Consider the following 13,381-nt stretch of genomic DNA (forward strand, 5'->3'; position numbering starts at 1 on the left):
AGAAGCCTCCAAATAAAGGTTGACTCCACTGTAAAATTGTTATTTCCTACTGATGTATGAAGGGACTCAAAAAGAAAGACAGCGTTAAAGTTCGTCCATAGGAAATATTTTGTAATTTTTTCAACTTCAGTAAGACACTATTTGCAATTAAAAATGAATGGCCCATACTCTTGTATTATTTTAGGAAATTACTAATTATATTATTGGATTTAATAACAAATAAAAACAAAATGGAAGAACTAAGTAATAAAAAAACAAATACTTTACTAAACTTCAACAGCACTTTTAATGAAAACAAAAACATTTTTGATCCAAATTGATGAATCTGCATCAGTTGTTTAAGAACAAAAAGAAAAGAAATATAGAAAAATAAATAAATCACTTAAAATTTATCTTAATGGAATATGTAATGGTCAAAAGCTTTTGACCATTGCTTGTACAATTGTGTATTTTGCATTCCGATTATGTTTCATAATTGTATTGTTACATTACAGAAAGAAGTAGCAGAATGCAAGGAAGAAAATCAATTTTAAATTCAGTCATTCTCATTATCCAATTTCTTTTGTTACTTTTAGCAATATTAATATATTCCTGTGATCAAAAAGTATCAGGAATGATTCATGTAAACTTTGCACATGCAAGAGGGTGTTGTCATTTTTTTTTGTTTGATACAACTTTCATCAAATTAGCAGCAATCTGTATGTCATTGTCTGTTTTCATTTGCAAATAAATGTTTGTTTTGTATGTAAAGAATTGTTGCACTGGCAATTTTTTAAAATGTCAAGTGTAATTGAGCAAAGAATGTGCATTAAATTTTGTTTTTGCAACAGAATTACTGCTACAAAAATGTTGGAAATGTTGCAAAATATCTTTGGTGGCACAATGAATCATATCTGAAATGTCATATTTTAAATGGATTATTGATATTATTGATTTCTTAAAATAATGCTATTCTTAATTTTTGTATTTTTAATTAAATTGTTTTGTATAAAGACTGATTTACCTATCAATACAGTAGTAACATTGATAAGAAAATATAAAATTGTAAATTTTTATTTTAAAGAAAAATTTATATGATTATAGTCTTAATTATATTAAGATTTTTAGTTTATTTTATGTTAGAACTATATAAAATTTATTATTTTAGATCCATTCAAAGGTGATGATGATGCTTCAGCAGAGGCAGCTGATCCATTTGGTGCTGATCCTTTTAAAGATGCTTTTAGCAGTACAGCAGATACAGAAATTAAGGTATATGAGCATTTATATATTTGAATATTATTTACATTTATTTGGCGTATATGAAAATTTATATTAAATATAGATTCGTTTACTATAAAAAGTGTAAAGTTAATAACTTTAATATGCAGTAATCTATTTTTGGTTGTGGTTTTGCTTACATATTTATATCTGAAATATCATTCTTAAGAAAAATAAATTACATCAAACTTATTGAAATTAAATTATGATGTAGAAAGTATTAAATTCTTTCCAATATACCCAATTAATATATATGTTATAGTTGATGATGTGAAACATAAAATGATACAAACATCTGTTCATTTACATGAATGACCAAAGTAGCATGACAATGATGTCTTTGACCAAATGTTTGTATTATTGTTCAAACACATTAACATTTATGTTCTTCACTAGATATTATGTTCTTTTCAAATGAGTATTGTTGACAATGACTGTATATTGGATGTGAATGGTAGTCAGTCATTGGTCATTGTTAAATATCAACATGACAAATTTTGGTTGTTCTTTTTAATCCTACAGCATCACACACCTATTATTAAGGACATTTATTTAGTTATACATTATAACACAAGCATATAAAATATATTTATTGGGAACGTTTTTGTAGGCCTTTTTTTTGTCATTACATGAAATTGCATAATGGAGTTGCTAAAAATAGCAAGTTCCTTATGGATTTGGCCAGACCCACAATGGGGTGACTGAATGATGAGGAATGTATATGAACAGATTACCTGCTGAAAAATCCCTGGAGTTTCTCAATCCATCCATTTTTGTTCTAGGTTCTCAGAGTGGTAGGCTGTCATTTAACCACTTGGCAATCTGACCATCTAATAGTAATTATGCCACTGCTTTGATTCAACATGATTGATGTCTTTACTCCTGCTACTTAGCTGGAAGCTGGAGTTATCAGATGGCTGATAAATCCACTAGTCAAACATAGCCTGGAAAAGTTAGATTTTGAATAAAAATAAGACTGTAAAACAATGTTATTGGCCAGGTTAAATCAAAGTAGTATTTTTATTATAATGTCTAACTGAAAAAATATTATTAAATGTATTTTTCCTTAGGGAAAACAGTAAATGTACAAGTGCAGGGGCCAATTTGATCCAATTGGCCTTTGGTCTTGCCTGGGTTTCAACATTTAAAAAAATAAATAAAGGATGCTTAAATAGTGCATAAACTCTAGTGTAGAGCCTATATTATTTTTCTATTACTTAGACAAGATGTACAGGCCTTTGTGAAAAGCAAATAGTCTCTTATATATTAATAAAATAACAAAAGCCAAAATAAGGTTATGGTTTTTTCAGCTTAACTTGGCAGTTATCAAAAGAGACTGAACTACTTTTTATTCAGTTGTAGAAGAAGTTATGTAGAATAGAAAAATTTAATTATTTTCAGCTGTTTTGTGAAATAGAATTCATAGAAGTATAACAGGTTCTTTTTAGAATAGATTCAAAAGCCAGTTTTTAAACTAAAATATTTTCATGATGTATTTGCATTTTATTTCTAAAGTTTGTTAAAAAAAAGTTTTAAAGATGAAAAAAATATTGTTAATTAATATTTATTTAATCTTAAGTGCTAATATTTTATGTACAGTACAAAACTAATAGACAATGTCTTGCAGTCATTTGTTATGTATTTTCAGAAAATGTTTAATAGTAAGTTTTGTGCATCAATATTTTCTTATATGTTTTCAAGTTTATAAATGGTATAACATTAAACATCATAGATGGCATTTGCACACAAACTTGTTATACTTGTAATGTTACATTTTGAAAACGAGATTATTGACAGAAAATGACCGTAATGTCACAGAAAATAAGTAATGAAATTAAACAAAATTATTTACCAACAAGTAAACAATATTGTAATGATCAAATGAATGCCATCCAAACTGTGGAAATCTTTGATCCAGAAGAATTGGCAAATTATTTAGTATATAAATTACCAATTTTTCATAATTTGGTCTCACAATCATGAGATCTTGCATTTTTGTATCCATTCAATATTAAGTTGTTCTAGACCACTTTCTGTGGCTTTGAGAGAGTTATGCCGTTCAGCCTTAAGCTTAACAAAATTGTGTCATTTTTTTGCTCACTATTTTTGAAAAAAATGATTAAATATTTTGCTGCATCTTATTGGTCTTGTTATAAGTAAAGGATTATTATGATTGGCTACCATTACAATGTTATTTTATAATGTAAGCTTTTAACAGGAGACTTCAGTAATACTTATAAGCACCAACTGTTTATAAGGTTATAACAAAGCATTTTATAACAAAAAATACCATACACAAAGTCACTAATATACACATTTAAATTATAATTTAAAAATGCATTAATCTTTAGCTAATTTGATTTTCTATTAGAATCTAATATCATTCAAATGATAGTGAATTTGATTCAGTTGTATCTGTATCACAGTAATATATCATATGAAATATGAAACTTACATGAAATTTTTTAAAGAAACTGTGTGCTTTTACTAATTCTACTTCACAGCAAAAAAATTAACTATTTATTGGTATCATGCTTTCTTTTCTTCAAATTCTTCCTTTCAACTTGGCAAAAAATGATTTAGTCTGTTTTGACAACTGCCATGACAATTACTCAAGCAGCACTGAAACATTGTTTTAATGCATTGCCACTAGTGCTTGCTGCAGAAGTTATTGATGTCCCTGCCTGGTCTATTCACATCATTGCCAGCATAATGTGCAAATGTCATAAATAACCAGTATTATTATTATAATACTGGTTATAATACAAATAATAATACAATAATACAAATAATACTAATANTCAAATTTATGATATTCCTGTATGATATTTTTTATTCATATGAAATTCTATTTTATTATTTCATCCCAGGAAAATTATTTTTCCCATAATCCCGCTGGAGGCAAATTTCCCAGGAAATGAGAAACCCTAGTCCTAATAATAAATATGTCCTAGTTGACAATTTATCTTAAAATTATTTAGTTAAGGACACAAAGGCATATAAATTGAATGTAAGGCTTATCTTCAACTTCATATTGCCCAGCATTAAATGCACTGAATCAATTGTACATTGTAGACTTGAGGAAGACATTCTTACCAACCAATTGTACCATACAGCAATAAGATTCAGCTGCTTTTATATCAAATTGATAATCATAAAATGTGTGTGAATTTGGCACAAGAAAGCATTGACAAACTTGATATATTTGAAAAGTTAGTATTGCCCACACAATATCTTTTCACATATGATTTTGCATTTTAACACCTTTCATTTATGTACCCCACTAAAAACTTCTAGATGTCATCTGTCAGAGAACAATTTTGAATATTCTAGATACATCTAAAAAATTTCAGAAACATTTGCATCAACCCAATATTTTGGAGGAGATGTTTCAGTATCCATATTTCAACCTAAAATATTTCAATGTACTGAGCTTCCTTCTCTAGATCTTACTTTCTTGTGTTATATTGAATTGTCCTGAATAGTGATCTAATTGCTGCCAGTTTTAATCCGAGACTATTGATCAATATATATATGTTGGCTGAGTTGTTGGTTTTACTGTATACTGACATAATAAAACCCCCCTTTTCTTTTTCCTAGATGGATATTTATATGAAGGTAATGAACTTTACTACTGTGTACTTGTTCAATCTATGGTGACTCAACCTGGTTCTCATTGATTTTACTATATCAAAACATGCTGTTTTGTCCTGTTATTTTTCAATACTATTTAATATATATTGAACTATTTTCAAAGAAAACATAATTACATAGGACAGGAATGCTTATACTGTAACAAAAATTTTTTAGTATATTTGAAAATATATCATTTATTGTTGCTTTATTTAATTAAAATTTATTATAATAAACTATATTGCTATTTCGGTAGTTTTAATAATTTAAATTGATTTTTTCAGACAAGATTAAAAATTTCACAACTTCAAGAACAGCATCAGCAAATGACAGATGCACTTCAACTTTATGACACTGCTATTAAAAGTGGAGATTTTAGTAATGTCAATGATTCATTGGCAGTGATATGCACAATAACACCTCCATTATCAGAACCTGAATATCAAAGACTTTCTAACACAGTAAGTGTTAATAAATTAAAAGATTGCTATAATATTTATTTAATTTATTATTTTTCAATATAAAAAATACATTGATTTTTGTGTATAAAAGATTTAGTTTATAAATATCAGATCCAATAACCAAAGTGTATAATAATCAAAATTAAATAATAGAAGATAAATAAATAGTTTTGGTTGAATAAATTTGAATGTAAAATGTGAAATTTCTTTATCAAATTTAATGAATGTGTTTGTTAATCATTAGTTAAAATGATGTTTTTATTACACTGTAATTTATTTATATTTTAATTTTATAAAATGGATATACTTTTAATGTGATGTAGCTTCAAAATTTTGATAAAATAAAATAATTTGCTTTTATGTTCATTGTTTGCATTTATACATATCAACTAGAATTACTGTAATTGTTTTGACAAGTTTTTATCTTTTAAATGTATATAGCATATTATATATATTTAAATTATTTGTAATTTTTACTAAAATATTTATTAATTGAATTGATTTTTAAAATAGTAAAAAGTAGAATGATGATATCAAAAAATAGTCTAAAACTTTTCAAAACAGCATCTTTATGGTTTTGTTAGAATCTTTACATAATCATTACAGTTATTATATAATTTATTTTATTTTTATTTATAAATATGCATAGATAATAGCCTATAGCTTATATAACATAAGAACAAGATGTTATACATGTATAAGAGGACATATGGTTAAAGATCTATAGTTGAATGTGAGTTGAAGAAGAGTCTGTAGTTATAAAGTTTGCATATTATGAAGGAAATAGTGGAATTGAGGAATTTATAGAAAGCTTCATCAGTTTTAATTTGCTCGAATCCAGAAGATTATATTCCTCTCTAAAAGCTCCTTCTGTTGAGTTTAAGAAGAAAATATGAAGCTTGATTGACCCCCAATCATCTTGGACAGCTTTGATTGAGAAAACAGGTCTGATGTTCAAGGGATATGTATATAAAATTTAATTGTAAATATTTGAAGCCTTTTGATTAAGACTTAATATCTCCAATAATTAATAATATTTTGATTATTTGGCAGAAGTTAATTGGATTGACCATTATAAAAGTTTTAAATTGAGAACTAGTACAATTCATGCCCAATGTTGTGATCAATGCACTCTCTATATTATAAAAACATTCTTATTTTAGATTAAGAATTTTTAATGAATATAAAAATGCTATCTAAATTTATATTAAAAAATTTAGAAATAACATTTTACTATATGTTTTAGATTAATATAGTATTATATTTATTATAGGCAGGTAGTAGTCCTGTTAGTAGTGTTGGAGCATTTAGTGTGACGGAAGGAATTGATGAATTTAAAGTAACTGAAGTAAGTATTATGTGTATTTTGATATTAAATTATTTGTAAATCTTAGGATTCTTTATTAAATAATCAATGATATTGTAACCACAATAATAATAATTCTTATATTCAAAATCATTTAGGATTAATGATCAGAGTAATGAAAGAAAATTAGAGATTTCTAAAGTTCATATTTAAAAAATTATTATAAGAAATACAGTAATACCCCAAACTTACGTGATATGTGGGACTGAGCGATAACCGCGTAAGTTGAATTCGCATAAGTCGGGGTATAATTTCGCAGTTTGTGTAAAATCCAAGTTGGATGTATGTAAGCTAATAAATGTTCTCGTTAATCTTATCTCGTCTTTTAATGCTTTCACGGTTACAAGAAATCACCACATAGAGTCTCTCAAGTCTCCGTAGATATAACAACTATAAATAAATAACACAAAATAAATTGTAACTATGTGTCAATTCTGTGCGACATGTCCGAACATGTAAGCCGAACAAAATAGTGTGGGAGAGTGAGTAATCAAGAGTTGTGTGGCACTCAAACAAAAGACAAATCGACGAGATTTGAAAATCGCGTAACTCCAGGTTTGCGTAAGTCAGGGTAGCATAAGTCGAGGTATTACTGTATTCAAATGCACATTACTGTCTGAATTTAAAATTTTACTTTTTGAAATAATAGCCATCATTTAAGAGTTTATATTTTAAAAATTTTTTCATGGTAGTGATTGTTAATAGATTTTTATAATTGAATCTGTTTTGCATAAAGTTTATAAAATAAATATAAAAGTAATGATTACTGAACTAAAACCAATATGATATGAAATAAATCATGATATAATCATATAGGAAACTTTTGGAAGAGTGACATTCAAAAGAATACTATATTTGAAATAATGGCATTTTTCATGCCATTATTTCAAATATATTTCATGCCATTATTATATGCAATGATCAATAATAAATTGATAATTGAATTGTGATAAAATAGAATTATTATTATTATAATCACTAATAAATATTTTTTTGTAATAAATTTTGAATTTTTCTTTCAAATATTTCATTTTTTTTATTTATATATTTATAAAATATAAAATTTTCAGGATGATCCATTTAAAAGTAAAGATCCATTTAGTGGAGTTAATGGTTTTACAACTGACCCATTTGGTGGAGAAGATCCATTTAAATCAGGTATAATGTTAAAGAATTCTTAATACTGTCAATGAAGCTTGATAATTTAATTATTTAAATTTAGAACTATCATATATATAACACAACAGCAATTAGGCTGTTTTAAGAGATAAAAGATTGTTTTATTCAGTGAACACATTTGGATCTGCATCAGACTTTTGAAATAAGTAACAAATATTTAATTATTTTGTTTTAAACAATTCTAATATAATGAAACACTTGTTAGTAAGACTATATAAATTGTATCTGTTTTTAATTCAGTTAAAAAGTTTTTAATGTATATAAAACATAAATGCTAATTATATCAGTTCAATTAACTTAAAAGTTCTAGATTATAAGTTTAAATTTTAAATGTTTAAGAATAGTTTGACATTGTTCAATGTTATAATTATTTTCCTATCTTAAAGATCTATCTAACACTATATCTAAAGTTAGAATAAATGTTTTACTTTTATTGTATTTATTATTAGTAATTTCCCAGACTAAAAGTTTAATAATTTTAGTTTCATCTTTCTTACTTAATATAATGTCAGTATAATGAAACTGTGGGATCGTCAAAATGCATTTGTTAGAATGAAATTTTATGCTGAAATTTAGTCAAAATGGCAGAATATTGAAAAAATATTAAAAAATGAAAAATTTAAACTTTGAAAGCAAGGAATCTTTAAAATCATAGTTTTTCTAATACTGTTAATTAGAGAAAATTTCACACTTAAAATTTTATGAGAAATTATGCATCAACAATTTATTTGTAATTTTCTTCATTTTTTAACTCTGTTTGCCTATGGGCAGTAAGGGGAACTTTTAGTCCTGCTGTAATTAATTCAGATTAACTGTTACAGCCTCAGATTAGCTGTAACTGTTAACTTTCTTAAGTGTCAGGTTTGCTGTTAATGCCTCAACCATTTAGTAATATTTACATTTGTAATTAAAAGTTTATTGTCAGCAGTATTTTGAACAAATGGTCGATGCAAATGGCAAAAGTAGCAGCAGCTTTTGGAATTGGAGTCTTTTGTAGACTCCAATCCTAACAGGCAAAGGAGACTATATATGTAATCAAATTTTTTACACAGAATCTTCTGCTATATTCAAATATGCTATCTGATACATCTTTTTATATTATTAGAAAATGGCACAGACTTTGTGTCATGTTGATTGCATATTAAAATACAATCTAATTAACAGTATTAGATGAAGTTACGGTTACTATTTTGGATAATTAAACAGTAGTAACACTAAAAGTTTATTGCTGGGACAATAAGTATGAACTTCGAAAAATTACAAAATATTTTTTATGGACGAATTTTACAAGTTTTTGTTTTTGTTTTTTTATTAAATGTATAATTTTTATAAGTGTTTGTGCTGCCACCAGAGAGTGCATCATAATGTTTTGCATGCTGAGCAGCGGGAGAAGCCTCCAAATAAAGGTTGACTCCACTGTAAAATTGTTATTTCCTACTGATGTATGAAGGGACTCAAAAAGAAAGACAGCGTTAAAGTTCGTCCATAGGAAATATTTTGTAATTTTTTCAACTTCAGTAAGACACTATTTGCAATTAAAAATGAATGGCCCATACTCTTGTATTATTTTAGGAAATTACTAATTATATTATTGGATTTAATAACAAATAAAAACAAAATGGAAGAACTAAGTAATAAAAAAACAAATACTTTACTAAACTTCAACAGCACTTTTAATGAAAACAAAAACATTTTTGATCCAAATTGATGAATCTGCATCAGTTGTTTAAGAACAAAAAGAAAAGAAATATAGAAAAATAAATAAATCACTTAAAATTTATCTTAATGGAATATGTAATGGTCAAAAGCTTTTGACCATTGCTTGTACAATTGTGTATTTTGCATTCCGATTATGTTTCATAATTGTATTGTTACATTACAGAAAGAAGTAGCAGAATGCAAGGAAGAAAATCAATTTTAAATTCAGTCATTCTCATTATCCAATTTCTTTTGTTACTTTTAGCAATATTAATATATTCCTGTGATCAAAAAGTATCAGGAATGATTCATGTAAACTTTGCACATGCAAGAGGGTGTTGTCATTTTTTTTTGTTTGATACAACTTTCATCAAATTAGCAGCAATCTGTATGTCATTGTCTGTTTTCATTTGCAAATAAATGTTTGTTTTGTATGTAAAGAATTGTTGCACTGGCAATTTTTTAAAATGTCAAGTGTAATTGAGCAAAGAATGTGCATTAAATTTTGTTTTTGCAACAGAATTACTGCTACAAAAATGTTGGAAATGTTGCAAAATATCTTTGGTGGCACAATGAATCATATCTGAAATGTCATATTTTAAATGGATTATTGATATTATTGATTTCTTAAAATAATGCTATTCTTAATTTTTGTATTTTTAATTAAATTGTTTTGTATAAAGACTGATTTACCTATCAATACAGTAGTAACATTGATAAGAAAATATAAAATTGTAAATTTTTATTTTAAAGAAAAATTTATATGATTATAGTCTTAATTATATTAAGATTTTTAGTTTATTTTATGTTAGAACTATATAAAATTTATTATTTTAGATCCATTCAAAGGTGATGATGATGCTTCAGCAGAGGCAGCTGATCCATTTGGTGCTGATCCTTTTAAAGATGCTTTTAGCAGTACAGCAGATACAGAAATTAAGGTATATGAGCATTTATATATTTGAATATTATTTACATTTATTTGGCGTATATGAAAATTTATATTAAATATAGATTCGTTTACTATAAAAAGTGTAAAGTTAATAACTTTAATATGCAGTAATCTATTTTTGGTTGTGGTTTTGCTTACATATTTATATCTGAAATATCATTCTTAAGAAAAATAAATTACATCAAACTTATTGAAATTAAATTATGATGTAGAAAGTATTAAATTCTTTCCAATATACCCAATTAATATATATGTTATAGTTGATGATGTGAAACATAAAATGATACAAACATCTGTTCATTTACATGAATGACCAAAGTAGCATGACAATGATGTCTTTGACCAAATGTTTGTATTATTGTTCAAACACATTAACATTTATGTTCTTCACTAGATATTATGTTCTTTTCAAATGAGTATTGTTGACAATGACTGTATATTGGATGTGAATGGTAGTCAGTCATTGGTCATTGTTAAATATCAACATGACAAATTTTGGTTGTTCTTTTTAATCCTACAGCATCACACACCTATTATTAAGGACATTTATTTAGTTATACATTATAACACAAGCATATAAAATATATTTATTGGGAACGTTTTTGTAGGCCTTTTTTTTGTCATTACATGAAATTGCATAATGGAGTTGCTAAAAATAGCAAGTTCCTTATGGATTTGGCCAGACCCACAATGGGGTGACTGAATGATGAGGAATGTATATGAACAGATTACCTGCTGAAAAATCCCTGGAGTTTCTCAATCCATCCATTTTTGTTCTAGGTTCTCAGAGTGGTAGGCTGTCATTTAACCACTTGGCAATCTGACCATCTAATAGTAATTATGCCACTGCTTTGATTCAACATGATTGATGTCTTTACTCCTGCTACTTAGCTGGAAGCTGGAGTTATCAGATGGCTGATAAATCCACTAGTCAAACATAGCCTGGAAAAGTTAGATTTTGAATAAAAATAAGACTGTAAAACAATGTTATTGGCCAGGTTAAATCAAAGTAGTATTTTTATTATAATGTCTAACTGAAAAAATATTATTAAATGTATTTTTCCTTAGGGAAAACAGTAAATGTACAAGTGCAGGGGCCAATTTGATCCAATTGGCCTTTGGTCTTGCCTGGGTTTCAACATTTAAAAAAATAAATAAAGGATGCTTAAATAGTGCATAAACTCTAGTGTAGAGCCTATATTATTTTTCTATTACTTAGACAAGATGTACAGGCCTTTGTGAAAAGCAAATAGTCTCTTATATATTAATAAAATAACAAAAGCCAAAATAAGGTTATGGTTTTTTCAGCTTAACTTGGCAGTTATCAAAAGAGACTGAACTACTTTTTATTCAGTTGTAGAAGAAGTTATGTAGAATAGAAAAATTTAATTATTTTCAGCTGTTTTGTGAAATAGAATTCATAGAAGTATAACAGGTTCTTTTTAGAATAGATTCAAAAGCCAGTTTTTAAACTAAAATATTTTCATGATGTATTTGCATTTTATTTCTAAAGTTTGTTAAAAAAAAGTTTTAAAGATGAAAAAAATATTGTTAATTAATATTTATTTAATCTTAAGTGCTAATATTTTATGTACAGTACAAAACTAATAGACAATGTCTTGCAGTCATTTGTTATGTATTTTCAGAAAATGTTTAATAGTAAGTTTTGTGCATCAATATTTTCTTATATGTTTTCAAGTTTATAAATGGTATAACATTAAACATCATAGATGGCATTTGCACACAAACTTGTTATACTTGTAATGTTACATTTTGAAAACGAGATTATTGACAGAAAATGACCGTAATGTCACAGAAAATAAGTAATGAAATTAAACAAAATTATTTACCAACAAGTAAACAATATTGTAATGATCAAATGAATGCCATCCAAACTGTGGAAATCTTTGATCCAGAAGAATTGGCAAATTATTTAGTATATAAATTACCAATTTTTCATAATTTGGTCTCACAATCATGAGATCTTGCATTTTTGTATCCATTCAATATTAAGTTGTTCTAGACCACTTTCTGTGGCTTTGAGAGAGTTATGCCGTTCAGCCTTAAGCTTAACAAAATTGTGTCATTTTTTTGCTCACTATTTTTGAAAAAAATGATTAAATATTTTGCTGCATCTTATTGGTCTTGTTATAAGTAAAGGATTATTATGATTGGCTACCATTACAATGTTATTTTATAATGTAAGCTTTTAACAGGAGACTTCAGTAATACTTATAAGCACCAACTGTTTATAAGGTTATAACAAAGCATTTTATAACAAAAAATACCATACACAAAGTCACTAATATACACATTTAAATTATAATTTAAAAATGCATTAATCTTTAGCTAATTTGATTTTCTATTAGAATCTAATATCATTCAAATGATAGTGAATTTGATTCAGTTGTATCTGTATCACAGTAATATATCATATGAAATATGAAACTTACATGAAATTTTTTAAAGAAACTGTGTGCTTTTACTAATTCTACTTCACAGCAAAAAAATTAACTATTTATTGGTATCATGCTTTCTTTTCTTCAAATTCTTCCTTTCAACTTGGCAAAAAATGATTTAGTCTGTTTTGACAACTGCCATGACAATTACTCAAGCAGCACTGAAACATTGTTTTAATGCATTGCCACTAGTGCTTGCTGCAGAAGTTATTGATGTCCCTGCCTGGTCTATTCACATCATTGCCAGCATAATGTGCAAATGTCATAAATAACCAGTATTATTATTATAATACTGGTTATAATACAAATAATAATACAATAATACAAATAATACTAATAATATATATAATATCAGCAGATACAGAAATTAAGG

General features: G+C 26.5%; 1 protein-coding gene across 1 annotated transcript in view; it reads left to right on the forward strand.

Annotated features, from left to right (window-relative positions):
• The window catches only part of LOC111630799 (epidermal growth factor receptor substrate 15-like 1), a 127,229-nt gene that overhangs the window by 84,936 nt on the left and 28,912 nt on the right, over positions 1-13,381 (forward strand). Inside the window, exons 20-25 of the mRNA XM_023374958.1 lie at positions 1,148-1,259; positions 2,331-2,394; positions 5,178-5,354; positions 6,628-6,702; positions 7,791-7,878; positions 10,435-10,538. Coding sequence (XP_023230726.1) covers positions 1,148-1,259; positions 2,331-2,394; positions 5,178-5,354; positions 6,628-6,702; positions 7,791-7,878; positions 10,435-10,538 — 620 coding nt within the window. The remainder of the gene's footprint in view (positions 1-1,147; positions 1,260-2,330; positions 2,395-5,177; positions 5,355-6,627; positions 6,703-7,790; positions 7,879-10,434; positions 10,539-13,381) is intronic.

Source organism: Centruroides sculpturatus, unplaced genomic scaffold (genome assembly GCF_000671375.1).
Source record: "Centruroides sculpturatus isolate CEXI.00-Female unplaced genomic scaffold, Cexi_2.0 scaffold754, whole genome shotgun sequence".
Classification (NCBI taxonomy): Eukaryota; Metazoa; Arthropoda; class Arachnida; order Scorpiones; family Buthidae; genus Centruroides; species Centruroides sculpturatus.